General features: G+C 41.6%; 4 protein-coding genes across 5 annotated transcripts; 3 read left to right on the top strand and 1 right to left on the bottom strand.

Moving 5' to 3' along the window:
• The first annotated feature begins 1136 nt into the window (after positions 1 to 1136).
• Positions 1137 to 6881, top strand: LOC115572402 (histone-lysine N-methyltransferase SETD1A). The gene is made up of 9 exons (XM_030402427.1): positions 1137 to 1227; positions 1346 to 1483; positions 3447 to 3570; positions 4209 to 4309; positions 5609 to 5637; positions 5731 to 5806; positions 5902 to 6036; positions 6117 to 6214; positions 6297 to 6881. Exons 1-9 carry the CDS (start codon positions 1137 to 1139, stop codon positions 6678 to 6680), a joined length of 1176 nt encoding a protein of 391 aa, XP_030258287.1. The 3' UTR covers positions 6681 to 6881.
• A 624-nt stretch (positions 6882 to 7505) lies between these two features.
• On the bottom strand, positions 7506 to 10529 carry sf3a2 (splicing factor 3a, subunit 2). 2 transcript variants are annotated; one of them, XM_030402203.1, is made up of 8 exons: positions 10397 to 10529; positions 9440 to 9731; positions 9291 to 9337; positions 8959 to 9068; positions 8779 to 8828; positions 8338 to 8478; positions 8180 to 8248; positions 7506 to 8083 (listed from the first exon to the last, which is right to left on the bottom strand). In XM_030402203.1, exons 2-8 carry the CDS (start codon positions 9635 to 9637, stop codon positions 7808 to 7810), a joined length of 891 nt encoding a protein of 296 aa, XP_030258063.1. In that variant the 5' UTR covers positions 9638 to 9731; positions 10397 to 10529; the 3' UTR covers positions 7506 to 7807. The 2 variants fall into 2 exon arrangements, with proteins under 2 accessions (XP_030258063.1, XP_030258064.1); XM_030402204.1 differs by having other exon boundaries at positions 10401 to 10440.
• A 1074-nt stretch (positions 10530 to 11603) lies between these two features.
• On the top strand, positions 11604 to 16541 carry plekhj1 (pleckstrin homology domain containing, family J member 1). The gene is made up of 6 exons (XM_030402208.1): positions 11604 to 12037; positions 12265 to 12332; positions 12471 to 12537; positions 13123 to 13213; positions 14853 to 14916; positions 15353 to 16541. Exons 1-6 carry the CDS (start codon positions 11944 to 11946, stop codon positions 15443 to 15445), a joined length of 477 nt encoding a protein of 158 aa, XP_030258068.1. The 5' UTR covers positions 11604 to 11943; the 3' UTR covers positions 15446 to 16541.
• A 492-nt stretch (positions 16542 to 17033) lies between these two features.
• On the top strand, positions 17034 to 25968 carry LOC115572279 (fizzy-related protein homolog). The gene is made up of 14 exons (XM_030402198.1): positions 17034 to 17218; positions 18798 to 18871; positions 19391 to 19519; positions 19731 to 19794; positions 21107 to 21237; positions 21332 to 21417; positions 21510 to 21693; positions 21802 to 21867; positions 21993 to 22095; positions 22252 to 22436; positions 22534 to 22767; positions 23132 to 23236; positions 23601 to 23693; positions 24354 to 25968. Exons 2-14 carry the CDS (start codon positions 18803 to 18805, stop codon positions 24393 to 24395), a joined length of 1491 nt encoding a protein of 496 aa, XP_030258058.1. The 5' UTR covers positions 17034 to 17218; positions 18798 to 18802; the 3' UTR covers positions 24396 to 25968.
• Positions 25969 to 27769: the final 1801 nt, after the last annotated feature.

Here is a 27769-nt window from a genome sequence, read left to right as displayed (position 1 = left end):
GAGGGCGGGCACAGAGCTGCTCCCGCTGGGTACCGGGGTAGTCAGAGTGTCCTCTGAGCATAGTCCCCATTATGTAAGGACAAACGGGGACGGAGCGCCTCACCCGGCTCCGATCCCTCCAGTGCCTGAATCTGGAACGTGGATGTCCGCGGGCGATGTTTGCTCACCTTAATGGGCACAGTGAGTCCACGAGGGGGGGAGAGCGTGTCGCCCTTGAACAACTCTTTAAGACTTTGGTCCAAACTTTGCAGGATTTCACTTCTTGACATCTGCATGTGATGAGAATAAGATAATAAAAAAATAAAAAAGAACGAGCATAGATTACTTAATGACAGTACGCTTGAAATCTGTCAGTCTGCAGGCTCAGTATGACATTGGAAGGCTTGATTTTGGAATAATTAATTTAGCCGAAATCAAACGCCCTTTTCAATCACGACTGTTGACACAGATGATGCACTCTAACTAGCGGTGAAGCTTTTCTCCTTGGAACTAATCAGCGCTGACAAATCAGCGAGATGAGAGTGTGCATTTGGTCAATTAAGTCTGCAGACGAGCTCATTACAAGCAAGAATAAGAGTAAATGAACACATGATGACGCTCTAATGCTCCGCCTGTATTCTGCACTGGAGTATGAGGTACTCCATCAAACGCTCAGTGCATAACATATGGTACACTTTGCACAGCATTCAACTAGGCACTGGAATTAAACCTGAAGCCAGAGTGTTTGAGCGAAATGCTAACATCAGCGTGCTAATATACTCACAGTGACGATGCTAACATGCCGATGTTGAGCAGGTTGCTGATTTTAGTTGAGTGTGTTAGCATGCTAGCATTTGCTTAGCAGCACTTAACACAGCTTTAGCAGGTAGATGGTCATAAAACAAAGAAAAATTGACATTTGACCCGTTGATGGTGCTAAATGAAAAACGAGAGGTTCACCAGTTGTTACAATTCGTCCCGAGGGGACAATAAATGTCTCAATCAAATTTAACGGCAATCCATCCAACAGTCGTTGAGACGCGGACCAGCCAACATTACCATCCATAAAGCCGCTCCACTAGCTTGGCTTAAGCGCTTCTAATTAGATGATGGTAATGTCTTCTATACTTTAGTATCTATGGTGATTTATAAGTCACATGAATGGGTCGATCACGATTGGTGGACCGTATCAGGAAACCGGTTACAGCCTCAACCCCAAGATGAGGGTGAGACAGCCAGCAACGCTTCGTGAATTATTTATTTTACAGACGAGTTGTTTTTCATGTTTAATTTTGACTAAATAACAAACAAACACCTCCACTGACAGAAAGGTTGTGTCAGCTTTTGCACATTATGTCACACGCAGCTCTGGGTACCGCTGGAGACCCGGGCTTCCTCTCGGTGAGTTCCACCCGCGGCAAAGGTTACGGAGCTTATGTCCAATTCAAAGCGATGGGCAAAGCAACGTGTGATTCAGCTGGAATTGGGCAGAGTCCCAGCAAAGGTATGAGTCATCAACATTGCCACAAGTCTGTTTACCAACACTTCCTCTCCCACATAAAGGTGGCCTGCAACCACCTCACCCTGATGCAACCCGCTCGTCTTTACATCTGTTTACACTGCTTCTTGTTAGCGGCCTCACCCGTCACGTAAAGAGGGCGAATTTGCCCGACAGCCTCACACACCACACTCGCACACAAGCACGGCACGATGATATCAACTTCATCCAGCTGACGAGATTGCAGAGGAAAGATGGACTGAGGCAACATACAGAAAACAAGATGATTTACAAATTGGTCTTGTGGGTCTATCGAGTGTTTGATGTGGAGGAAGCAGCTGATGGTCAGATCAGTCAAAGGAAATGTGCCACCAGCCCTTCTGTTAGTCTTTGTGTCGGCCAGTCACTTTGCAAAGCAGAGCAGCCTCAGAGCGTCTTCTCAGCACAGCGGTGCTCTCTGCTGGTGAAACACAGAAGGGTCCAAATGTTCAGATAAAACAGTGGTTCCCAAGATTCTGCATTTTCTGATGGGTATTTGGAGCGATTGGAGAATTGAAGCTTAACTAATTTGTGTTTATACATATACTTACACCTGATCACTGTAGCTTACAGTCAGGCAGATAAGTCTATAAGTGACAAGTAATGGGGAAATGGTTGAAAAAAGGTTCATGTAATTGAGAAATGGTACCTAATATTCTACCTAAAACCATTTATCCACAACTTGTAATGCTTAAATAGTTTAATATGTAGCTAAAAGTCATTGGTAAATGGTTATAAATGATTTCCAAGTAGCCTATCTAACAGGCTAAGAGATAAACACTAAAAAATTAAGGTTCTAAAAGTAGTTATTAAATGGTGAAAAAGCTAAAAGTAGTGGATGCATTTTTTGGGATGCAAGCTATATAGCTTAAACTTTAAGTCAACAGTTTCATCCATTTGTCTGTTACTTTTAGCTAACTGGCTAATTACAACTGTTTATTCATTACTTTAAGCCCCAATGTAATAAAAAAAAAACGACTGACACAATCATTAAATATCCGAAGGAGCCTGTAAACTGTTGGAAATGATGAATACAAGTCTGGCTTTTTGAAATAGTTAGCTTAAAGTAGGCTAATAGTTAAATAGCTGAAATGTCCAGTTTCTGCTGCTCCTCAAGCGGTAGAACGACAAACCGGATCAAACTTACATAACATAACATTAACCCTAACATTCGGCTTAGAATACATTAAAATGGTGAAAATCTAAAAGTAGTGGATACATTTGCAGGTACGCTAGCAGAGTTAGCTAAAAGTATATATGGTGAAAACTGAAAAAGCTAAGAGAAGCTAGTGGCTGAGTGTTGAAGCAGTAAAAAATGATCAACAAATGGTTTTAATGTACAAGTAAAAGTAGCAACCAGCTGAAATAGTTAATAGCTAGTAATAAGCTAACAATTGTATCAATAACTTTTGGCTAATGAGCTTATTACATCGTTTTAATCATTACTCGAAGTAATAATTAAACTGAAGTTAAATACACAATTGTGAATTATCTAAAAGTAATCAATAAATACTAATAATAATAAAATAATTTCCCAGTCTGGGATCATGAAGTAATTCTATCTATCTATCTATCTATCTATCTATCTATCTATCTAAATCGTTGGATCTTGAAATAGTTAGCCTAAAGTAGGCTAATGGTTAAATCACTAAAATCTCTACCATCCATTTCTTCTAAAACAGATTTTATTTATCGGCGTCCTAGTTGTGCTACATGTGCAGGATCGGTGAGCTTGTTACTGCCTTCATACCACACGAGTTTAAATGTAATAAGATTTCAATTAAATTATTCAACGTTTTCCAAAACATAACCTGTGGCCCCCTCTGAGAACCCTCTCCTGGGATCTGACAGCTGTACGGCACATGTCAATGTCAACGCCGCCTCAGTTTGACTGACACTCATTTCTTTTTGTTTTTTCATTCTCCGGCAGCACCTGTGCTCGGCTGTCAGACAGTTCAGAGTGCGACGCTGCTGCCATCTCTGCAGAGGAACAACAGGCTCTGTGACAAAAGGTTCCCACGACGCTGCCCGGGGTACCCCAGATGTCGAGGCAGGTAGGCCAGGTCCTTCTATTCAATCGGGGGGTCAAGGGTTGGGCTTCATCACCAGAGAGGCCAGCCAGGGGTATAATAGAAAACATCGGCCGCTTTCTTTTTTGTGTATTTATATGCAGTGTGTATCCGTCTGTCTCTCCAGTGGCATTGCTTCATCTATTTATAGTGTCGCCGGGACATTAGCTCAATGTCCGTGTAGAAATGTCATGTAAGACATAAGGGCCGCGCAGCGTTCATCTGTAAATGTGAAGGTCAGGAAACAGCCTCAGTTTTATTCATAAACTGGAGATGTTGACCTTTTACTTGAATCATTTTGTGGAGCCAAAGTAAAAATGCTGATGAGACAAAGGAAATAACTTTTTTTCTTCTATAGTACACAGTGAGGAATACTGATAAGCAACTGCAGTGACATTGTGATCCGTCGAATCCTCTTGTTTTTTTTGGGGGGAGGTAACAGCTGGCAAGGAAAAGCATTTCTATAAATACCAACAATCGCACAGACTGGATCGGCCTCTGACAACAGCCGGGATCACATGCACAGCTTTGTGTATTATGTATTTTAGAGATCCGCTCAATTTTTTTATAAACAAACTCAGAGTCACTTCCGTCGTCTTCCCCTCTCTGTGTCTCTCTCTCAGGCAGGGGATGGAAGAAAGCTATGAGACATTTGAAGAGGAGTTAGGGCCACCAAGAGCAGATCCTCCTCCACAGAAGCCTGTTCGACAGATCCGCAGACCAGGTGGCGACACACACAAAAGCACACACGCACAAACGCGCACAGAATCTGTAATGCCTGCACATAAAAGCCTTTATCCATTGTAATATTGTACCGCTCTATAAATACTTGGGAGCAGCAGCACAGGGAGCCGCTGAAATGTGACTCCTGGTCAGAGGCTTCAGAGTGATAATGCTGCGCTGAACGGATGGTGGGTGTAATAAGCCTCAATCTCGCCGAGCTCACAAAATCCTCCTTGTCAGACAGAGCTCTTAAAAAGACCTTAAAGTGGGGAATGCTTTTTTATTTGCCAGCACTTTGGTACAGGCTGAAATCCCGTCGTAGAGCCTTTATGGTCCCCAGAGGATGAATCCTAACGACCCTGGTGATCACCTGACTTGTCATGTAGCACCACCATGAAGGTGACGCGAGGTTTTGAGTGAAATATCAAAACCACATTACTAACATTATCAGCAGAACTTGAAGAAACAACAGTGTTGACGTTAGACTGAGTTTAGCATGCTAACAAGCTAGCCCCGGCCGTCCTGTATTATGATAATGTTTTGTACCGCAAGAGGTGAGTTACAGCAGGGAGACACATGCCGGTGCCGGTTGCTATACATTTCACAAGCTTTCTTTTGAAATTAATGAACAAAATAACTCACAAAATGTCAAGAAAGGAGGTAAGGAAATCAAGTTTCACTCTAATGTTGAACTAAAGTGAGCTTAATTGCCTCATTGACACATTGTTAACCACATAAACTAAATAAAACTCACCAAAACAGTCTTGGTTTGTCATTCCACAATCACCGCTAATGAGCTCATGGCTAATTAGCTCATTGGCTAGAGCAAAGAGCAGCAGCTGTTAGTTGGAGCTAACTTTGAATTCTTGCATTATTTTACAAAATGAACCTTTAATTGTCCACGTCACACGTTTATGGCAAAATACCTACATGATTATTGAAATTGGTAAATCGCAAATGTTAGCATGCTAACACATAAAACTAAGATGACAAATGCTAAATATGACATTAGCATTGGCGGTCATTGTGAGTATGAGGATGTTAGCATGAAGCTCACTATCATGACGGTAAATCTTCTGCGTCTGTCTGATAAATAAAGTTTGGCAGAGTAGATTTGTGTTTTGTTGAAACGAGAGGCTAATAAAATGAAGCATATGTCCGCCAACAAAAATGTCTGAACATACATCAGATTAATGTGGATAAATAAAGTCCAGATTGAGAGGATGGCTGTCGCGGCTTCGGTTTGTTGTTTACGGCTTGCGAGGCCGCCCCTCAGTAAATCTCCATCTGTCTGTTTCAGAGATGTACGCCACGAGGAAAGTCAGAGAGGTTAGTTGGAGAACGGCCAACATCAACAATTATTCACTGTGTTGACGTCCCTGGTTTGTCTTTTCTTCTGAACTGTTTGTTGGTCTCTGATAGGAAATGCCTCCAGTTCCACAGCAACCAAGAGCCGAACCCAGGATTTTACCCAGGGAGCCCAGCTTCCCCCGACAAAGCAAGTCTCTACGCTCTCTCCTCTACATCCTTGTCAGCTTTTATTGTTTACTCAATTTACCAGATTACAATAGAAGCATCTTGTGTTTCCTTCAGCGTCCTTTCCCAAAACCTCGTCCATCCAAAACCCGATGCAGATTGAGACGCCGTGGGAGAACGTCACCCTCAACCGCTGCCTGTTTGTGGCGATCGCCATACTGGTGCTCACCTCAGGCTGTCAGAGGCTTAACGGCAAGTAAACGCGCATAAATAGGACCGCAGACAAAATTATATACTTGCTGTGGCTGAGTTTTTTTCTTTTAAAAACACAGAAACTCTGCGGGGTCAGAGGCCAGCAGAGGAGGAGGAGGAATATGGACTGACAGCGAGGCGGTCGGGCGCGTTACGACGCAGAGTCCAACCAGCAGAGGTAAAGAGCCCGTTCTAAAACAGCCGTGCATCCACCTCAGTTTGTGCTGTGTCAACTTCTTCACGTGCTCTCCCCCCTCCAGCCCGAGACATCTCTATGGGAAGTCATGCTGTGGTGGCTGCCAGACCTCGATGATGAAGATGATGAGGAGGAAGACGAAGATGGAGTGGTCAAAAGAGGAAGGTCAAAGAGAGGAGCAGCAGCGGCACAAACATCGCGAGGTCTCAGAAACAAGCCACTGCCAGTGAAAAACCTCATGAGGAGAAGAGAGGGGAGATTAAAGGACAGGCGAGCCAAGAAAGACAAGGACGAAGAAATCAGAGACAAGAAAGAAAAAGAGAAAACGGAGGAACCCAAAGAGGCAGCAGATGACGAAGAGGAGGAGGAAGGAAATGAGGAGGCTGTGCCCGAGAGGAACAAAAAGTCGGAGGAACAGAAAGAGAAGAAAAAGGCTCAGACGGGATGAGTTGAGTCTTTGTACTGTGGCAGACCGATTCATCTTTGAACAGTTCAACTGAAATGATTCAATAGCATTTATTAAAAGGCGGCCATGTTGAATTCAGTGGTATATTTTCTCTGTCAGACGCTGAGACACCGATTTCAAATTGTCTGATATTGTGAAACGGCGCTTTATGTTTCAAGTAAAAACATTTTAATTTTCACTGAATTGACCTTGTCGACTGCTCAATTGCAAACGTCCATTTAATAATTTGATTCCTTTTGTTTTTGGCATAACTGGAACATCTCAGTCAACTGTCATACACGACTAAACATCGACAAAGATCCAGATCTTATCAATAGTCGGGGCGTCCACACGTATCAGACATTTAAAGCAACATCAGGTAACTTTTTGAAGATAGATGGTGAGATGGCTGATTGTTGACTCTCTGGCTCAGGTCCCACTCTAAACCAAAGTGTCTGTATTTGACATCCTGTGCAGATCTCAGGAATGTTCTAAGTCGTAAAATGTAAAACTGTATCTACTAGAATAGAGTACAGCACATCCATGTCATGGCCCAACAGTCTCTTTTAAATCAATCAAGTCTTCCAATATCAAATAAAACATACTTAAATCTGCTGGAGGCGGATTTTCATTTGGACCCACACAAAAAAATTGTACTCCCTCATAGATACCAGTTGATAAACAGCTGATGACACCATCAGCCATCCAAGCTTACTGTGAAATACGTTAAATAGTTTTTGTGAAATCCTGCTGACAAACCAACCAACCAGGTAACAGATGTTTCTACACGTGACATCTTTGTGAAAACAGACTTTTGAGACTCAAGTGGGTTTTTTTTTTTCTCCACAGAATTTAATTACAAAAACAGCATCGTAAAAGATGAGCTATGTTCAATCATAGCTCCATGTCCAGAATGTAAGTATTTATACAAAACAGTGTGATCACACGGGCTGCCCTACACATTTACATAAACCAAACAAATGTATAAAAGTCTACTAAATGTGGACAACATTTGTAGAAATAACGAAAAAAAAAAACCTGAATGTATCTAAAAGGGAGACACTGTAGACCGGCAGGGCAGAGTGACAGCACACCACGAAAGGAGGCGATCATGAAACGCTGGTAGAGGATCAATTATTAGATATTGAGATGCCCTCAGGTGGAGGTGGCCTCATTGGCATGGGGGGCATGGGCATCTGAGGGGGCATGTGGGGGGCACCTGGGGCACCGGGTGGGAGAGGGGGGACAGACATCCCTCCTGGAGGGGGAGGGGGAAGAGAATCATTTGGTGGGCGAGGTCCGACTCCGCTCATGAGAGGAGGGGGGCGCTTCACACCTGCAGCAGGTGGTGGACCGCTGGACTGAGGAGCAGCTTTCTCCATTTTGAAGTGGAACTGAAGGAAGAACTGGGAGGAAAAATAACAAAGACAGGTCAAACCACACCTCTCCTTTCTCTAATCAAATGAACAGTTTGGCTTTGTGTGAGAAATGCTGATCAGTACCTGTTTGGTTTCTCTGTTCCAGTGGGTCCAGAAGCGATTTTCTGCTTTATCAATTTCTCTACTCGGGACCTAAAAGAGTAAAGATGTTTAGTTTATAACACAGCAGGAAAAAAACTATTACATATAAAGAGCACAACAGAAGTGCAGCTTTCACTCACCTTAAAAGCAATAGTCTCATAAGGTTCTGCAGCCAGAAGCAGATACTGCCAGCGACGATCAGGCGGCTCGATGCGCTGTTCATAAGCAGACATGAAACGATGCCTGGGTCCGATTCCTTCAGCGATCTCTGGGTAGTCAATCTGATGAACGGAGCAAAAGGTACAGGTACTGAGGCGTGGAATGCGGCGGAAATTACGTTTTTGTCATGTTGCAAGCTCCTCCATAAATAAGACGTGCTAATAAACTTCTTTTCTGTTTACCATATGGCTCTTTATCAGACAGCTGTTTCTAGAGGGAGAAAAACTAAATTGCCAGCTGTGGGTGATCAAGAAGATCGAACATAACTTGTCAGTGCGGTTTCAGCTGTCTTTGGTGCTGCACGAGGTGACAAGGGCCAAAGTAAACAAAAAATTATATACATGTAAATAAAAAACACTGACCTGGAAAAGTAAGGACTGCTGTCCAGTCTCTGGGTCCCTCTGTTTGGTTACTATAGAAAAAGAAGAAACACATGTCCCATATATTAAAACACAAAACATTTACAGTTAAACTGACATCACGGTGAACGACAAAGAGAATTACACTAATAACACTAATTATTAACCATGCAGCCAGCTTACCTTTGTATCCTGGTCGACCAATTTTGACAAACTTCTTGACCTCAACTTTAACTTTGGCTGGAGCTGGCTGAGCAGGAGCTTCTTTGGCCTCCTTGGCTGCTCTCCGCGCTCTGTAAGTCATTGAAAGGTGAAGTAAAATTAATCAGTTACAGTAAACGAGACATAAACCAACATCCTGTAGCAGTTTAACCCATACTGATTTTTACTCATTTTGACATTGCAATATATCTAAATGCAGCAATTGGCTGTGTGCTGACCTAAATACCAGTTGAAATGAACCAAAGAAACAACGCAACCGCAGACTTTAAGGTGTAGACAAGATGTGGACTTACAAGTTGGTCTGATGTTTCTTTCCTTGTGTGTGAGCCAAGTAGCTGCCCTGTAAATGCAAACAAAAGCAGCTTGTGATTTGTCGGTTTCAAACAAAAAAAACAAGCGATTGCACCGAGATCAGATAACGTTTTATCATTCGTCTCCTCACCTCGTTGTTATGAAGTGTCAGACAAAGTTTACACTCATAGGATCCCAAGTGATTCTTCATAAAATAGGGGTCTTTGTTGATGTCGATGGTCTCCAGGGCCAGCTGACGTAACCGCTCTCGTCGATCACGGTTACTCTCAGAGGCAGAGGCCACCCCGCCGCTCCCCGTCTTCCCTCCAGCTCGATGCTGGAAATCCATGTTTGCGTGGTGATGGGCTCAATCACACAGACACCCACACCTGTTCACCTGACCCACAGTAGAAAGGTTCCCAACGTAGATCCTTCGTGATTATCTGAGGACAAATAAAGCACACGTCTTACATTACATTGGATGTAGACAAAGAACAATATTTGCTGTTATTAACTTGCCATATATTCCTGCATTGCTACATTACCTCTTAACGGACTACGAACTGTATTTTCCATATTAATGATTTACTTAAATCTATTATTTACTTTTATATTTAAGATTGATGTTACCACAGCTACATCCATTATTAATCTGAGTTGCATCTCAAGTGTTATAAAACAGTACAATGACTCCTCAGAGCTCCCTTAACTGATGTTCTTGATGCTAACTTCCCTTGCAGGGGATACAAACTACTTGGAAGTAAGCAAAACTGTAACAGCAGAGAGAGTTAGCCAAATATACTTTTAATTTTTCGATAATATTTCTCAATGAAATGCTGTCTATTTAGTGAGCTAAACAAAACCCAGCTAACTGAAGTGTGATGGTGTAACGTAACGCTAGCTACTGAATGGATTCTGACAATGCTAGTGCTAAGCTAACAGGGTTACCATGAAGTAATTATAGGATTTTAACTAATCGGAATGATCGAGAGACAAGAGAAGCGTATAAAGCTCCACGCAGGTTACAAAAGACTGTTAGTTACACGAGAAACGATCCCTAGAGGTGGCGGGATCTTTTAAAACACTTATCTTTGTCCAAAACACTCACCTACTTCACGACGTTATGATCATGCCGACGTAGATTTGCAGTGCGCATGCTCAAGCGGCCGTTTCTTCTTCGGTGTTTGGTGGTTAGCAAACGGCTTCCGGTGCATTACTGCCACCTCGTGGACCGGAGAGGCTGCCAGCTTGGCAAAGTGATGAATACTCACAGATTTACCTGCAGCTTACACGTTACCTAGAGTTTAAACTGCGACGATTGTTCAATTAATTAATAATTTGATCAAAAAAAATTAATTGGCAACTATTAAGAGAACAGATTGGACTAAATAAGCTATTTGAAGACATCACCTCAAACTCAGTCTAATTGTGATGAGCATTTTTCAGTTTTGGGACATTTTTAGACTAAAAGATTAATTTAAATTAAATATGGAAATAATCTGAAGAATAAATACCGAAAATAACTGTTAATATATGTATGGTTATTTATTTATCTATTTATTCATTTAAAATGGTTTTAAAAAAATAATATTGAATTACATTTACAGCAATTCACATGATGCCAGTGTGGTTTTGGACATGCAGCCCAATAAGGCCTACATGAACAAGGGCTGAATCAATCATGGAATGTAACTAAGTCACTCAAGTATTCCTTCTGTACTTAACTAGAAATTTGAGGTACTTGTGCCATACTTAAATATTGTCTTTTACTTCCACCTTTTCTTTCTACCCCACTGCATTTCACAGGCAAAATGTTGCAAGCGACTTATAACTTCCCGGCATTTTTTTTAAAGCTGTAGTTACTGGTTACTTTACCAATTAAAATGTCTCCATACCAAACTGTGACTCATAACTAATAAAAGAAGATGTTTTGTTACAAATCAAACTATCAAACAGTATTTGCAGGACTGTAGCTGAAACAGTTTAATCTATCAGTGGATGGACAAAATATAATTAAGCAACAATTTTAATAATTTCTTAAGTCTTTTTTTGTCATTCAAAAACCTTTCGTGGTTCCAGTGTAACACCTATGAGGATATGAACTTGGGTGAATTAACTTTTATACTTCTAGGCTACTTTAATACAGTATTTTAAAGTGTGGATTATTGGTACTTTTACTTTAACATTCTTCAGTTGCAGCATGTTGTTTTTTTTACAGTGTGGTATCATATATAACACTTTCACTTACTATCTAGGATCTGATAATTCTACTACTTCAGTTCCACCGCTGGGCTGCAGCCTTGAAGATATCTGGTTTATGACGCGCGTTTCGCCTGGTTTGACCCTCACCGGCTACCATACTACCACCAGTGAGGAGTGTCGCTGCCAAATCGAGAGGAGTGTGTGTGTGTCCGGTGTGTGGCGTGAAGGAGAAGTCCGACACAGCGGCGTTAGCTTGACCGCAGAAATGACCAAACACACTCAGTCACTTACAGACAGCAGCAGACAACGAGCCGGGGACGTTTAGTCGACGGTTAACTCGCTGCTACTTCCTCTGACTCTTCTCTCTGTCCGTGGTTGTGTCCTCGGTCCCGGGAATGTCTCCACTGCAGTGAAAGTGTGTGGACTGTGTTTTTACTGCGTCAGTGGACCGTGATGCGTTTCAACGAGAAGGAGCTGGTGTCTCTGAGCCGCCAGCCATCAGAGAAGGCAGCTGAGCTGGGGATGAGAGGACCCAAGAAGGGAGATGGTAACACACCGACTCTTATCAGTATCACTTCCGTTTCATGTCACCTGGGCAGCAGCTCTTGTTTGGGTCCTACCACAGACTACACAAGCTGTGGAGACAACTGTACTGTCTGTCTGTCTGTGTGTGTGTGTCTGCTGTCTGTGTGTGTGTCTGTCTGTGTGTGTGTGTGTTTGTCTGTCTGTCTGCGTTGTGAAGTTTAATCTCAGTTCCTGTTTGATATCACACAGTTGTGAAGAAGAGGCTGGTGAAACTCGTCGTTAACTTCCTCTTTTACTTCCGGATTGATGAGGAAGAGGTCAGTTGGATCATTATTTGAACACCTGTTACTTACTGCATTTATTCTCAGAGCATGTACACATTGCCACACCTGTGTGCTCTCTTGCAAAGGACAAACACATGTATCTATGTAAATAATGTTGTGTTTATTTGACAGCCAATTGGAGCTTTGCTGCTGGAGCAGTGTCGGGTGGAGAGGGAGGACAGCCAGACCTTCTCGATTGGTGAGTTACATTTCACATTCACATGAACAACCTACACTTCCTGACGTAGTGACTGGCTTCACATTCACATGTTCACATGTCACTGTAGAGGAAAAGACTAAATGTATCTTAAAGAGATCATAGTATGCTAATTTTCAGGTTCATACTTTTATTTGGGGTCCTAGTATAACAGGTTTACATTGTTCAACTTTCAAAAAACTGTGTCTTGTACCCTACATTTAAGCTACAGAGTGAGACGTCTCCCCTCTGTTCAATCTTTGGTGAGAGTTGCACAGAGTAGGGCTTGTCATGCCGAGCAAGGAAGTGTGATCTAAAATAACGCCACTAAAGCAGTAGCAACTGTATATATTTTGTAATAAATATATATATTTATATAATGGCTGTTAGATAGTGATGCACGTAAGTTACATGTAAAAGCTTGATTCCAAACCAGGAGTTTCAGGCTGTGCAGGAGCGGCCTTTTCTGTGGGAGAGTTACTCCTTTAGGCGTGAAAGGAAAGGCACAAAAGCGTAGTCCATCATGTCTCTACTATCTGTGTTTCTGCGTCATGTATTTCTGAGTAATCCTTTGTGCTTCTTTTGTAGCATTTCTAGATGAAGCAGAGAGGAAGTATCTGTTTGAGTGTGACTCTGAAGAGCAGTGTGGCGAGTGGGTTGACGCCATTATCAAGGCCAGGTAGGACTGTGTCTTTACCGTCTTATTAACAGACAGCAAGATCTTCATAGTTTGTCCAAAAAAGTAATTCATTAGAATTTTTATATGCAGTGATTTGAGCCAATTTGTGTGCCAATTTACCACGTTTAATTCTAAATCATGTTTTTCCATGGAGTTTTGTCACACACACGGCTGCAGTGCCTACAAAGGCCTGTGACCTTCATAAGTAAATTCACTTACATGCTTGTAGTGGTTTACTACATTTAATATTACAATTTATTTAATTTTAGCATTGTGCCATATCGAGGCACCTGGAGTTGTTTCAGTTTCTTGAAGACGTTTCACCTCTTATCCAAGATGCTTCTTCACTTCTAATTAACACGAGAGGAGTTGCTGGCTTTTAAACTCTGTGAAACTCTCAGTTTCAGAGTTGTTAGGGCCACTTGTGGGCGCTGAACCAGCTGGCCTTTAATGTGGGTTTCTAGGGCGAGGTGAGCCCAAGTGTAAATGGTTGTTTGGCTGTCCGTTAAGGGAACTCAGTACTGCATTGAAGGTGGGTAGTGTTGTAATCCACCACCTCTGTCTTTCCAGTTTGACATAGATGGATTCTTTTGCTCCTCTTTCAAACCAGTAAGTTAGAAGTGAAGAAGCCTCTTGGAAAACGTCCAGTTGTCTGCGATATAGCACATAGAATATTACCATCTTCTGTTGATGTAACTTGTAAACTGTGAATTGTTGCTCTTTTCTGTACACGCAACATCTATTGCATGTCAGTCCGTCCTGGAAGAGGGATCCCTCCTCTGTGGCTCTTCCTGAGGTTTCTTCCATTGTTTTTTTTACCCTGTTAAAAGGTTTTTTTTTCCATCAACATGTGAAGTTTTTCCTCACTCGAATCGAGGGTCTAAGGACAGAGGATGTTGTTCACTGTACAGATTGTAAAGCCCACTGAGGCAATGTGATTGTGATTTTGGGCTATATAAATAAAATTGATTTGATTTGATTTGATTTACCATGAACTGGATGACTGAGAGCCTTCATTAACATATTTAATATGTACAAAACGATGGTCTTATGAATGAACGTTATTAGAACACTTACTAAAGGAGCTGTGTTCTCTACAAGAACAGTGATGGTCACATATCTGCACCTGAAACATGGCTCAGGCGTTGTTTGCTTTTGCCTCTCTTAATATGCAGTGAGACGTTATTTGAACGACTTGTACCTCAGTGTGTTTTAGCCTCTAGTAATAGACTCACATGGGTGAAACCATCACAAATGAATGATGCAGCTGTTTCCAAAGGCACAATGTCCACATTGTGACATGTGTTGAACCAGCTGGTCAATCGTGACTTGACACTGTTCTGTTTCAAAGTTTGGTGGGATGCTAACAAACAAAAAACGATCTTAGAACACCAGTTTCTTATTTGTGTTTGTTACAAAGTTTCCTGGGTGCTTTCTGGTTGAAAAGGCACTTCAATTTTCTGTATATGTAAAGAGGTTCTGCATTAAGAAAGTGATAGACTAATAAAGCTGCAGGGATTTGGTTTATAGGATGCAATGAACTGAAACTGTTATCATAAATATATTACAAACGGAGGTGCAGCCCCAATCTTTACTATATTCTTGTATTCAAATTAACTTGCTGTCTCATCTCTCGCAGTTACGAGTTCATGAGGAAGAACCTGATATTCTATCGAACTGAAATCCACAGGCTCACTGGCAAGGTAACAACCTTCACAGCTGCATGTTATTACACTAAATGCCACACAGATGGTGCTCCTATCAAAGAAGAATTTAAGAGTATTGATGCCACGCAGGACCCAATGACATGCACAGTATCATCAATATCAGAAGAAGATAGATGGGTAGATCAATAGAGGACGATTAGATAGTAGTAGTTCTGTGAAAACACAGTTGTTGAGGTCATTTTGGATGTTGTAAGAACAGCTGATTAAATTCCACTCACTAACACCGGGCTTTCAGGGAGATTGACTACCCACAGACTGCCTGCTGAAACACACTAGGGATAGAAAATATTTGTTTGTGTTTGTGTCTTTGTGTGTTTTCTGTAAACTAACCAATTTAATATGACGTTTGATCCTGCTTCAATAACACTGAGCTTTTGTGTTCTTTCTTCCTCCTCCTCTCGTCTCTGCTCAGGACCCTCTGGAACAGTATGGTATATCAGATGAAACTCGCTTCCAGGTGAGCAACGGCCTGCAGCTCGCAGCTAGAGATACCTCCTCCCTGTAGTCCTGCATCCAGTGTCCAGATGTACTTCATTTCATTTTATTTCAACCTGCCATTCCAACATTCACTCCTCACTGGTTTGAAAAAGTTACTTTAAGCACTCAAGCTTTTTAGATCTTCACTGCGCTGAATGTATTTGTGTACCTCTGGATCTTCTTATGCTGACGCCATGTAAAAGTGATGGCTCTGATTATTTCCTTCACGTTATTGTCAATCATTACAGGTAACGTAGGGCTGTGGTGGAAAACTCAACATTGTCTTATTTTCACTTTGCTTGGTTAATTAGTTGTATAAAACATGTTTTATACTATTTTTTTCTACTAGAGATACTGTTCTTTTTAGACGATGTAATTTTTAGAGCCTTTGATTGTACTTGTGCTGTAGAGTGTGGCTGTGACTTCCTTTCAGGACTGTTTTACTATCAAGATGACTTTGTTTAAAGAAAATCAACCCAAGACATCTGAACATTTGGTGTAAACCACTGTCATAAATCAAGTGAACACACAGGATTTGAAGAAGTTTATTGTTATCACACACCTTGCCCAATTCAGAAAACCTTCAGCAGCATTCACTGTTCTGATTTTAACTGCGTGGACCCTTCGATCTGCTGAGTTGAGCCTCCCATTTTACTTTATTTATGTGGAAAAAAAAAATGTTTAGCTACTATTAATATGCATTCATCATGTAGCCCGTTTAGTTTGAAAAACTATACATTTGCACATTACTGGTTGTTGAGGGCTTTTTTGTTATTATAATTTCAACAATGTACTTGAACATACTGAACCTTTTTCTGTGGCACTTTCCTTTAGTTAAACAGTTGGACCATGTTGGGATACCAGACTCCTGATGGGATTTATAAAAACATTAATATTAATATACTGTGTGGCATCGCTGGATGCTGCAAATGGGCAAAATGTTTATTCCAGCAGTCGGGAGTCTATAACCACAAAGAGGATATGTCATTGAATGTGTTTATTTTAAACTGCTGCACATCAAATGTGTTGAATCTGTTTTACTTCATGTTAGATTATACTTGTTTCACTGGCATCCTATTTTGTTGTTTTTTTAACTAATAAAGCCATTTGAAAAATACTTTAAATTCATGAAATTCATGTGTGTCATCTGTTAGATTGAATGAAATGTATCGTAGTTGTGTATTGAATCATGGTCATTTAATACTTTAATACTAGTCAGTAGCTGGAAATAAATCTGCAGCTTGTGTATGTGCATCGATTGAATATCACAGTCACTGTCAATAATATCTCCTCTGTCCTCATTAGAAAACGTGTATATCTGGTAGAAAATAGATACATATATCAACACTAATATTTGAAAATACACTTTTATAACATCACAAAAACATAACTGTTTTTGATTAGTCAAATGCCTTTTTCTAATGTTGTCCTCTGTGACTTGACTCACACTGCTGTCCGTGTGCCACATCAGCTTAGTTGGCATGTTAATCATTTGTGCTTCACATGATTTATATTCACCCTGCAGAAGATGTGGGAGGCATTGTTGTCTCTGAGAGGAGGCACTGTGACTGAGACACGTTTCCTTAGCAACGCAAGATGTGTGATTCAAAAACAGCGACGTCACTGCCTACCCGTGATGCTTTGCGAGCCAAAATTGAACGCTCGGCAAAAGAAAACATTTGTATCTCGCAAGCTCTGTTTTTAAGAGTAAAACACACAAAACAAGACATTTAAACTGGAACCGACACAGATAAGAAGAACAGTTCTACGGCGCGAAACGGGGAGAGTTTTTAGGGGCACGGTAGGTGTTAATTCAAGTGTAGATGGTGAAGAGACAATGTAGCTAATGCGTTAGCCCGACAGCAGCTAGCGGGCTAGCTAGCGTATCTTACAGTACGTTAGCCAGCTGAGCTAGCGTTAGCATCAGGGTAGCTCTGTGTGTTTGATGGCTAAATTATTTTGTTTCTGAATCGTTTTGTGTCGCGATTACCGATCAGCGATAACCAACGCAACGGGTTTGTTTTGTCGCCGGGAAAAGCGATTAAATACATGCTGTTAAAGTGTTTTACATAGTTATACGTTTCTGGTTTTCACAAAGATAATTGTTGTTAGCAGAAGGCTGATAACAACCGCAGCTCACTGTGTAGCTTACACTAACTAATGTCATTGTCAATTACGAATAGATTTGCTCCAAGTTAGCCAGTTTGTACTAGGTTTAAACTAAAGCTCTGTCGACCAACTCTTTGTTCGCTTTGTATTCGCTTCTATGGGTTCTTTATGCCATCAACCCCTACAGACATTTTGTTGCCAAGCTCCGTTATCACTACAAAGCAGTTTGCTTTGTCAAGATTTCTTCCAAGGGTGACTTTAGGAATACTTCCTCAAGGCGACTGTAAAGTTGTTACGTTGATGACGTCATTTATTTCATTTATTTTACCCAGTAAGTGTGATTCGTGTCTCTGATTAGTGTGACATTCATTGTCCTCTAATGAGTAAAGCACCCTCCAGTGGTGTGATTGGATTTGGGGTGTTTGTCTTCATCAGTGGGTTGGTCTATAGAAAGTTAATAACAGTGCTTTGGTAATGCATTCCTTTACAAGATCATTTATAAAGCATAACATCTGGTTAACATTTGAAGGTCCCTGTATTTTAACTGTGAACAGTTCCTTCGTTTTCTGTTTTTCTATTGTTAAAATTGAATATGTTAGAAGTTTGGACTGTTGGTTGGACAAAACAAGCTGTTTGAAGGGTTTTTTTTCCATCAACGTGAAGTTTTTCCTCACTCGAATCAAGGGTCTAAGGACAGAGGCTGTTGTTCACTGTACAGATTGTAAAGCCCACTGAGGCAATGTGATTGTGATTTCGGGCTATACAAATACAATTGATTTGATTTGATTTGAAGACATCATCATTGATAATGGAAACTGAGTTGTATGGGTCCCAGTACATTATTGGATTGGTTCAAAATGGGGGCCGTTTAGATATCGGTGCAGATGTGCATGGATATGTGATATGAGTTGAGTCAAATGTGTCACAGTATTTTTGGGGACTAAACATATTCATACAATTAAACAAATCCGATGTCAGAATAAACACTCAAGTGAAACACTAAAATATCCCAATATCCCTTACTCATTTAGAGAGCAAGAACAGTTTGCAGTGCTACACAGCTTGTGCCATGTTATATCATGTGGTGATTCATATGAGCTCATTTGGCTCAGCTGTGATTAGAGTACATTTCATTTTTGTACAAATGTAAATTATACTGGCAGACATCCTTCCTCTTTTCAAACACATACCAGACGTCAGCAACTTGTAACAGTGAGGGTGTGATTTGTGATTTTATGATTGTGTTCATCGGTCTCTTATCCTGTTTTCAGGCACCATGGATCAGGACTATGAGTGCAGGCTGCTCAGGCAGATCAATATCCAAAATGAGAACGCAAGCCCCATAGTAAGTAAACAATACACACACTTGTAGTTCCATATGCACATGGGGGCTGTATTTCATCTTCAATCAATACTTCTTAAAAAGACTTAACATAAATCTCCTCATCGAGCCAAGGCTAACAGTACTGATTCGCAGGATTTTTATGACTTCACTATTTCGATCCTAGCATGATGATCCCTGCATCCTCAGCCCCGCCCGAAGAAGATTGTTAACAAGCAAAGGACATAAGATGGGCAGAGAGGGTGTTACTCCCAATGTGTCGGAAGAATTAACAGTTTAACAGGCCAGTCTCTTTCATCCAACAGTGTCACTGGTGTTGAGTGCTAACAAGACCTCAGCAGCCAAATGACTGGGTTTTGTGAATGTAGCCTTCTGTTGTTAACACGTCAAACAAATGCACCATCTGCCTCCTAAATTGTCTTCCTGTTTCATTTTCAGTTTTTTTTAAATCACTGTCCAAGGTTTGTTTGTGTGTTTGGCCTCCAGTTAGAAAACGCTCTCCCCTCCTCTGTCCTTGTGTAGAAAGCTGTAGGAGCGGTGCGAGCTCTGACACCTACCAGCTCCCCCCTGTCATCCCCCAGCAAGCATGGTGATCGCTTTATTCCCTCCCGGGCTGGAGCCAACTGGAGTGTCAACTTCCACCGAATCAATGTGAGTCTGCTGCGTTACACCGAGGACTTGACGGTCTGTCCTGTCAAAAGAACAGTGTTCTCGAGTTCAAAGTGTCAATTGTGGCTTAGAAGGAAACATGTTGTCTATTAGCATTTATTTTTTGTCATTCGTCTGTAAATACTTGCACACAAAATGTTTAAAGATGCGATTCAGACTTATCATTTGTTTATTTTCAAATGTTCTGGCACAGGAAATTGAAAAGTCGCACAATCAGAACAGGAAAACCAAAGACGGCACAACTGACAGCAACAAAGGTAATAAATCCACATTTATACCAAGAGACTGGAGGTGGGATGGATAATGTACTGTGATACCGTGTCTGTAATATTTACATGTAGTGATGTAAAGTTAAAGGGCTGCAACTAACAGTCATTATCATCATAGTTTCATCTTCCAATAGATTTCTATTACTAATCAATCGATTTGGCACTTGATTCAACTAACATCCCAAAACCCAAAGATATTCAGCTAACTGTCCTTTCTCTCAAACAAGAAGCATTAAATCCTCAGAATTTGAGACATTTCTGCTCAAAGTCATTGCCATTTTTTGTTGATCTACTTCATGATTATAAAGCTCGTCATTGTCATTGTCACTAATAGAAATATAAGAATTGTTCTACAGCACCTGTCCAGCATAATGCTCTGCCCTAATGTTAGCTACATGGCTTTAGCAATGTCAGCGTTAGCTAGCAATGTTAATGTTTACTAGCGTTAGCACAGTTAGCTGGAGCATAAACTGGCAACCACTTGAGGGGATAAATGATTCGAGCAACAGCCCTGATGTAATGTGAATGCAATAAAAAAGGGGGAGATGGAATGTTCAGCATGTTCAATAACACCACCCAATAATATTACCAATATACTGAAATATCAGCCAAATTAATTTGATCATTTTTATATAAACACACCATACAAACATACATTTTTGGAATAAGGATTGTTTTACATGTACAGTTGGAAAAGAAATGTCAGTGCACTCTGGTGGACAAACTGCGTTATAGAGACACTACCTGAAACTTATCTTTGACATTTCTGTACATCAGCTTCTTGTTACTTATCTGGCGACCTATATCTCAGTATCAATACATCCATGATGATTAATTGGGCTCTGATTGACCTAAAGTCTGATTTTTTTAAATTTACATTACATTACATACTGTTTACCTTGCAGCATATCGTGTATTGCAGAATCACCTGGCTGATGATATGACACCTTTGTTATCATAGGGAAATGATCAGAGTTATTCTGTGATTATTAGCCCCGGAGACAGACGTGCTTCTCTCCCGTAGCTGCATGTTTCCTTAGAGTTTTATTCCTCTTTCAGCTCGTTTCCACAGTTATCTGTCTGCTCCAGTCAAACTGGATAATTTGACCTTCTCTTGTTTACTACGTCGCCTGGGTAGGCTCATGGAAACCGGAGATAAAGACTCGACAAAGCTCAGTGAAAAATTCCCCCTGATCTTTACAGATGTGAGAGCGGGATAAGAAATTGCAAAGGGGCCACAGTGTTTGAACTTAATCATTTCGACAGACTGGTTTGATTTCCCTTCTGTCTCCTCCTTCAGCGGATGGCCTGGCTTACTCGGCTCTGCTGAAGAACGAGCTGCTGGGCGCGGGCATCGAGAAAGTCCAGGACCCGCAGTCAGAAGACCGCCGTCTGCAGCCTTCTACCCCTGCCAAGAGGAGCCTTTTTAGTGTAAAAAAAAAAATGACTTAACATTACTAATTACTAATCTTGTCACATAGATAATTTTTCCCGCATCTCTAATCATCTTGTTTGTATTTTGTAGTATTCTGTAAGCACTAAGAGGGCTCTGCCAGAAGAGGATGGAAACACAGTCTCTCCGTATTCTCTATCGCCTGTCAGCAGCAACAGGTGAATATCTCCTCGCCATTCCTTAAATATTATCCCCTTCATTTGTGGAGAGGAGGCATTGTATTCTGACCAAGTTGTGTTGTGCACTGCAGCCAGAAACTGCTGCGATCGCCTAGGAAACCGACGCGCAAAATATCCAAAATTCCTTTCAAAGTTCTGGACGCTCCCGAGCTCCAGGATGACTTCTACCTCAACTTAGTGGACTGGTCCTCTCTGAACGTGCTCAGTGTTGGACTGGGTACCTGTGTCTACTTGTGGAGTGCCTGCACGAGCCAGGTGAGTGTGATCCGTTAGCTGAGCGCAGTGAGACATTAAACAGATGTTCTCGGCGTCTCTTGGATGTCCACGCTAATGTTTGTTATTTTTCCTCTCCGTCTTTTTTAGGTGACACGTCTGTGTGACCTTTCTGTAGAAGGAGACTCGGTAACATCAGTGGGCTGGTCAGAGAGGGTGGGTTTCTCTGCCATCTTCTGTCATCTTTCCAAAATGTTGTTGGATTACATTAAAATAAAAAAATAAAAAACCTTAAAGATGTCCCCTCTTAAAGCTTCTCTGTGCTCTGTGTCTATTTTTAGGGTAACCTGGTGGCGGTGGGCACTCATAAAGGCTACGTACAGATCTGGGATGCCGCAGCAGGAAAGAAGCTCTCTGTTCTAGAAGGACACACAGCCAGAGTGGGTGAGTTAAGAGGCCGGAGAGACGGAGGTGGAGACCGTCGCAGGAGTGCAATTTTAATAACATCAGTTAATTTTCACACAGTTGTTTAGCAACATCCCTCATTCCCAGTCGGTCAATCACCTTCCTCTCAACCTGCCTTTTATCCTCTGCTGCCAGGTGCGTTGGCATGGAACGCGGACCAGCTGTCGTCTGGGAGCCGCGATCGGGTGATCCTGCAACGCGACATCAGAGCCCCGCCTCTCCAGTCTGAGCGCCGTCTCCAAGGACACAGGCAGGAAGTGTGCGGCCTCAAGTGGAGCACAGACCACCAGCTGCTCGCCTCGGGGGGAAACGATAACAAGGTTTGCAGAGTCACACAGAGTCACACCTGTTAGTATCAGGGCCCCTTTTTTTCGTAGAACATCACAGACTCACTTCTCGACCCCCTGCTGTCTGTAGCTACTTGTGTGGAACCACTCGAGCGTCCTGCCGGTGCAGCAGTACACGGAGCACTTGGCTGCAGTGAAGGCCATCGCCTGGTCTCCCCACCAGCACGGCCTGCTGGCCTCCGGAGGCGGCACCGCCGACCGCTGCATCCGCTTCTGGAACACGCTGACCGGCCAGCCCTTACAGTGCACAGACACCGGCTCTCAGGTCTGCAACCTGGCCTGGTCCAAGCACACTAATGAACTGGTGAGTCAGCGGAAAAGTTTGATTTAAGCAGCTGCTGTTCTTGTTTATGTTTAGGTGCAGTACTGTAATGTACAAGGAACTGTTTTTTAGTAGTGTGCATTCTCCTGGATGCATTTGTGACTCTCTCGTTGCACAACACAATTTTATTGTTTGAGGTATATTGTTTCACCTTTGACTCAAGGAAACTGTTTAACCCAGTTTCAGTGTTTGAGCTAAGGTTTGCTAACGATATAAACCCTCTGTACTGGAGGCAGACATGTAATTGATTCATTTTAATTGACAGTATACAGTCACAGGCCTCGAACTGACAGTGTTCCTCCAAGCAAGAGATGCATGTAGAAAATATTGTGTCTGTGTTCTGCAGGTCAGCACACACGGTTATTCTCAGAACCAGATCCTGGTGTGGAAGTATCCCTCTCTCACTCAAGTGGCCAAACTTACTGGACATTCCTACAGAGTGCTCTACCTGGTCAGTATATCCTGCGTGCATTTACATTATGTCTGTCCGCAGACGCTGGTTTCAACTGTCGCAGGGTCACAACAGCGAGTTAAAACTGAGGGAGAAAACAAGTCGCTAAAAAAACTGCTGGAAAAGAATGTTAGCTCTTGTTTTTAGAAGTATTTTGATTCGTCATCCTTATTTGTATGCGCAGGTAAATGAAATAGAAAACTAGAATCATCTGTGACCTTAACATTTCTGGATGCTTTTACTGAAGTGCTGCTTTGTAGAGCAACTTATTCAGCAGCCACCCACACTGGAAGGGAACTAAAACAAAAAGTACCCCTGATCATAAGGCTCCATATTCGGTGTGTAATAATGAGCTTATGTGCAGGCCATGTCCCCCGACGGAGAGGCCATTGTCACAGGAGCCGGAGACGAGACGTTGCGGTTCTGGAACGTCTTTAGCAAGATGAGATCCACGAAGGTATGAAATCAGTTTCTTTCTCACTTGTATTAACAGAACTCCAGACTCACTTTTCACTTGGTTGCACTGGTGCACGTAATGTTAACTATACGCTGACAAAGTCATCTAAAGAAAAATAGGTTTATATGTTTGTTTGTTAAAAGGCAACACGCATACAAACGCATCCAGCTCGTCTTTGCTTATATTTTCATAGGCTACATCTTCCTGTAGAATTCTTTGGCAACCAGTGAAAATGTAAGGGGACTTTTTGCAGATCTTTGCGTGCATGTTCAACCAAAACCGTGTCGCACCTGATTTACATCCACAATCCCGTTCAAGGGCTCCAGGGTGCAACGATTTTGGTTGCACATGCACCAAAAAATCTGTCAAGTGCGACCAAGCATTTTCATTTTCACTGGTCGCACCAGTGCACCTGGGGTTTAGAAATGAGTTTTTTTAAACAACAAATTGAGATTTTCAACGTGTATTTCCAACTATTCCTTCCATTTACATCCTGTGTTAACGGATAAAGTTAAAATGTATTATTGGTGACATATGCTAGTGCACCTAAAGGAAACAAACGAGTGTGGAGCCGTGCGTTTGCTGCTTTGCTCGGTCCGTTCCATCCGTCACATTCCCACATCTGACTGTAACCGTGTGTCTCTCACCTCCTTCTCTTAGGAATCAGTGTCGGTGCTGAACCTCTTCACCAGGATCCGGTAGTCAGCACACCTCTGTACTACGAGGGAATAAAGCCAGGAGGGGAGTTTATCTTTGCATGTGTCCATCTGTAAACGGGCCCCTTCTTTGAGTGTTCCCCTCAGTAGTCTACAGAGGGGCCCCCCCCCTCGATTGCCCTTAGTTGTTTAGCCAAGTCGTAGCTGGAGGCGGGAGGGAGCTGGAGAGCTGCGCAGCCTCAGTTTCAAGGGCAGAGGAGACGCATACACGAATACATACATCCATACATACGTACAGTATTCCACTTCCTCCTGAATGCTGGAGACACTGCCTCCTCCAACAGACGAGCGATCTCTGCGACGAGGAGAATTCTGGGGGCGTTTCTCCCCCCCGACGTGATTATGTTTTGTTTACAGACTGATTTGTGCTCACCTGCCAAATATTAAGTTTGTTGTTTTGATTGTCTTATTTATTTTAATTCAGTTCTTTCTCTTTTTGTTTTGTTTGTTGTGTTTGTTGTTGTTGTTTTTTTTTTTTTTACGTATTTTTAACATATTCATACTCGTGTGTTTGTTACAAAGGCTGGTAGATTTCCTTTTATGTGTGTAACTGCAGGTTTCGGTCTTATCTGTGGAGTACGTCCTTTGGGTTTGTTTGGGTTTGAAGAGAAAAGACTCGCTCTGTCTTTTTGTATTTTATGAGAGGAAATAATGCTCCATGTACACTCGCAACAAATAAAATAACTCTGTGCTATTAATCGTGAGAAGGATTGGACAGATGATCCCGATCTCCCTTTTTTTTTTTTTTTTATCTGACAAGCTTCATTTAAGTCGGATGTTAAGACTTATAATAACAGTGAGCAGTATTGACTCTTTGTGTCATAATCTCTGAAGAAAAATCGTGTAACGGCACATCTGAGGAAACGACCGACTACACAACATTAGAGCGATTTGTAATTCACATGAAAACGAGGAGATTTTAATGCGACTCGTGTCGACGCTTTTCATTGATCTTTTGTTTCTCTAATTTCTTAAATGGAAATCAGGCGAGAAGGAGGCGAAATTAAAACACTTTGGTTTATCAGTGTAGTTTGTAACCGCAACTAAAACATTTGGGATCAAATCAGAGTTAAATGCTATTCTGTGCAGAGCTTCTGCTTTCCGCTGCATCTGCTAATATATTCAAGCTGGAGGCACTTTGTCTTCTGCTACTTCAGACCACTAACCCTGTTTCCAGCAGCCGCGCTTTTCTCCTACTTTTATTTGATTTTTAAAAAAATCTGATTTCATAACATCTGCACGTTTTTTTCCCCCCAATTTTTTTTTAATTTTCTTTTGTTTCTGTTTGAATGTTTGAGTCCGCTCGTGTGCCACATCTAAATGAATGCTATTTATTTGTGTTGCGTACACAAGTTCTTGTACAGGAAAAAAAAAGGCATGTTTGTTTACTAATGTTATCTGATGGGCAGGTTCACTGCTAAACTCTGGAAAACTTCTTTTAATGCCACTTGAAAATCGAGACAATGCTGCCAACTTGAATTACAGAAAGAATGTTAAAAAGAAAAAAATATTTCTGTACTGAGAGATAATCAACAATTAAAAGATCATATCTTGTACCACATGTTGTCGCTGTTTTATTGTCCAATAACTCCAAAATTGGCATCATTACACCGGCCTGCTGCTGTGAAGTAAAATGGGCCGTATTTAGATCTTCAGACTGGGTCTCAGCCCAGAACAGAACCCGTAAACCTTTGGTGCCGATCTGCATTAAGGGACGGGTCCAGGAATTCTTTCTGACTTAGGTGGCTAGATCCAAATAAAACTCTGGATCTATTGCATTTATATATATTTTGATTTGATTTTAGATTAGGCCTGTTTGAATGAAACTTCTGGGTCTTGGCGGAGGTATGCACTCTAGTATTTACTGTGAAGCCAAAGCCTGATGTGCTGCAAGCAGGGTTCGTACGGGTGCTTGAAATCCTTGAAAGTGCTTGAATTTCAAAGTTGTGTTTTCAAGGTCTGAAAAGTGCTTGGATTTTAGTTTAAGTGCTTGAAAGTGCTTGACAATATAACTCTGTGTCTTGGCAACATTGGGATCAGACTGGATGGTTTTCTTATTACAAGGAGAAATAAAATCAGTGTGTGTGTGTGTGTGTGTGTGTGTCGTCACACACGCAGCCTGGTAGGAATAGAGAAGGATGGCTGAGGAGAAGGTGAATTTGATGCAATTTGGACTGATGACACGTTCAATATTAATAAACTTTGATGAATAAGCGAGAAGCTTATAAAAGTTTATGTCAAAAAAGAAAATTACAGGGTGCTCTCAGGTCTCTCTTTGTCCCGGTGCAAGTGTACCTGAAGAACGCCAAGTGGCTTCCCTTTTTTTGGATAAAACTTTGTGTTCTCCTTTAATTTCTAAAGTTTTTCCTATCATGAAACATCATTTTAGATGTTTACAGCATAATACAATGTACATAATTGTGATAAAAAGTGAAAAAAATAATCATGAGTATATATGTTCCTGTAGATATGTATTTTACCCCAGCGATAAGGTGCTGGAAAATTTTGTAAATGACCCTTAAAAGTGCTTGAAAAGTGCTTGAATTTGACCTTGAAAAATGTGTACGAACCCTGTGTAAGTTATTCAAAGGAACTGAAAAACACATGAATGATCCTCACCGCTGCACTGAGCGACAGGTTACTACAATACCACGAACACAGGCTCAGTAGTTTACTTTGATTCTGTGTTAATTCACTAGAAAACTGATTTCTCCAGTGAAAGTAGTCCTCAAAACAAGCGCTACTTATTAAAAACATTATCGAGGTATTATTTGTTTTGGGCTTTTGTTTGTTGACGATAAGAAACACAGAAAATCATCACACAGATCATTAAATTTCTTTGTTTGACTTTCTTCATTTTAGGCGCCCAAAGACGTTAATCCAAATTATAACACACTTTCTGTTTTCAGGACATGTTAAGAGCTTCATGTTAGTTTAAACTGATTTACAATCGGCAGTCAGAGATCATGGCAGCTTCTTGTGTTCATTCTGAGCAGAATACTTTGTTAGTTTGTAGTGAAGTACGCCTGATTAAACAACAGTGAGGGCGGTCCCTTGTTAAACAGTGGCCTCTCAGGTGCCCCTGTGGTGGATAAAACAGGATCAGGTGCCCTTCCAGTGGACAAAACATGGTGAAGTGACCTCTCCTCACTGTGAATATAGAACAGCTTCCTGCGTGCTGATGCCCCGCCTCATATATCCGCCCCTCAAACAACCTGTGCTCGCCCGATCGCATCCTTATTTGCATTGCGGTTCAAGTAGAGTTACATTTGGGGCAAATCTGGGCCATAGAAGAATGGAAAGACTTTATTTTGGGATCGTGGCAAGGCATTTAATCTTCTGGTTTATGTATGAGTGGCA

The sequence above is a fragment of the Sparus aurata genome, chromosome 21, assembly GCF_900880675.1.
Source record: "Sparus aurata chromosome 21, fSpaAur1.1, whole genome shotgun sequence".
Lineage (NCBI taxonomy): Eukaryota > Metazoa > Chordata > Actinopteri > Spariformes > Sparidae > Sparus > Sparus aurata.
The sequence above is the reverse complement of the archived record's forward strand: the minus strand, read 5'-3'. Positions and strand labels throughout refer to the sequence as shown.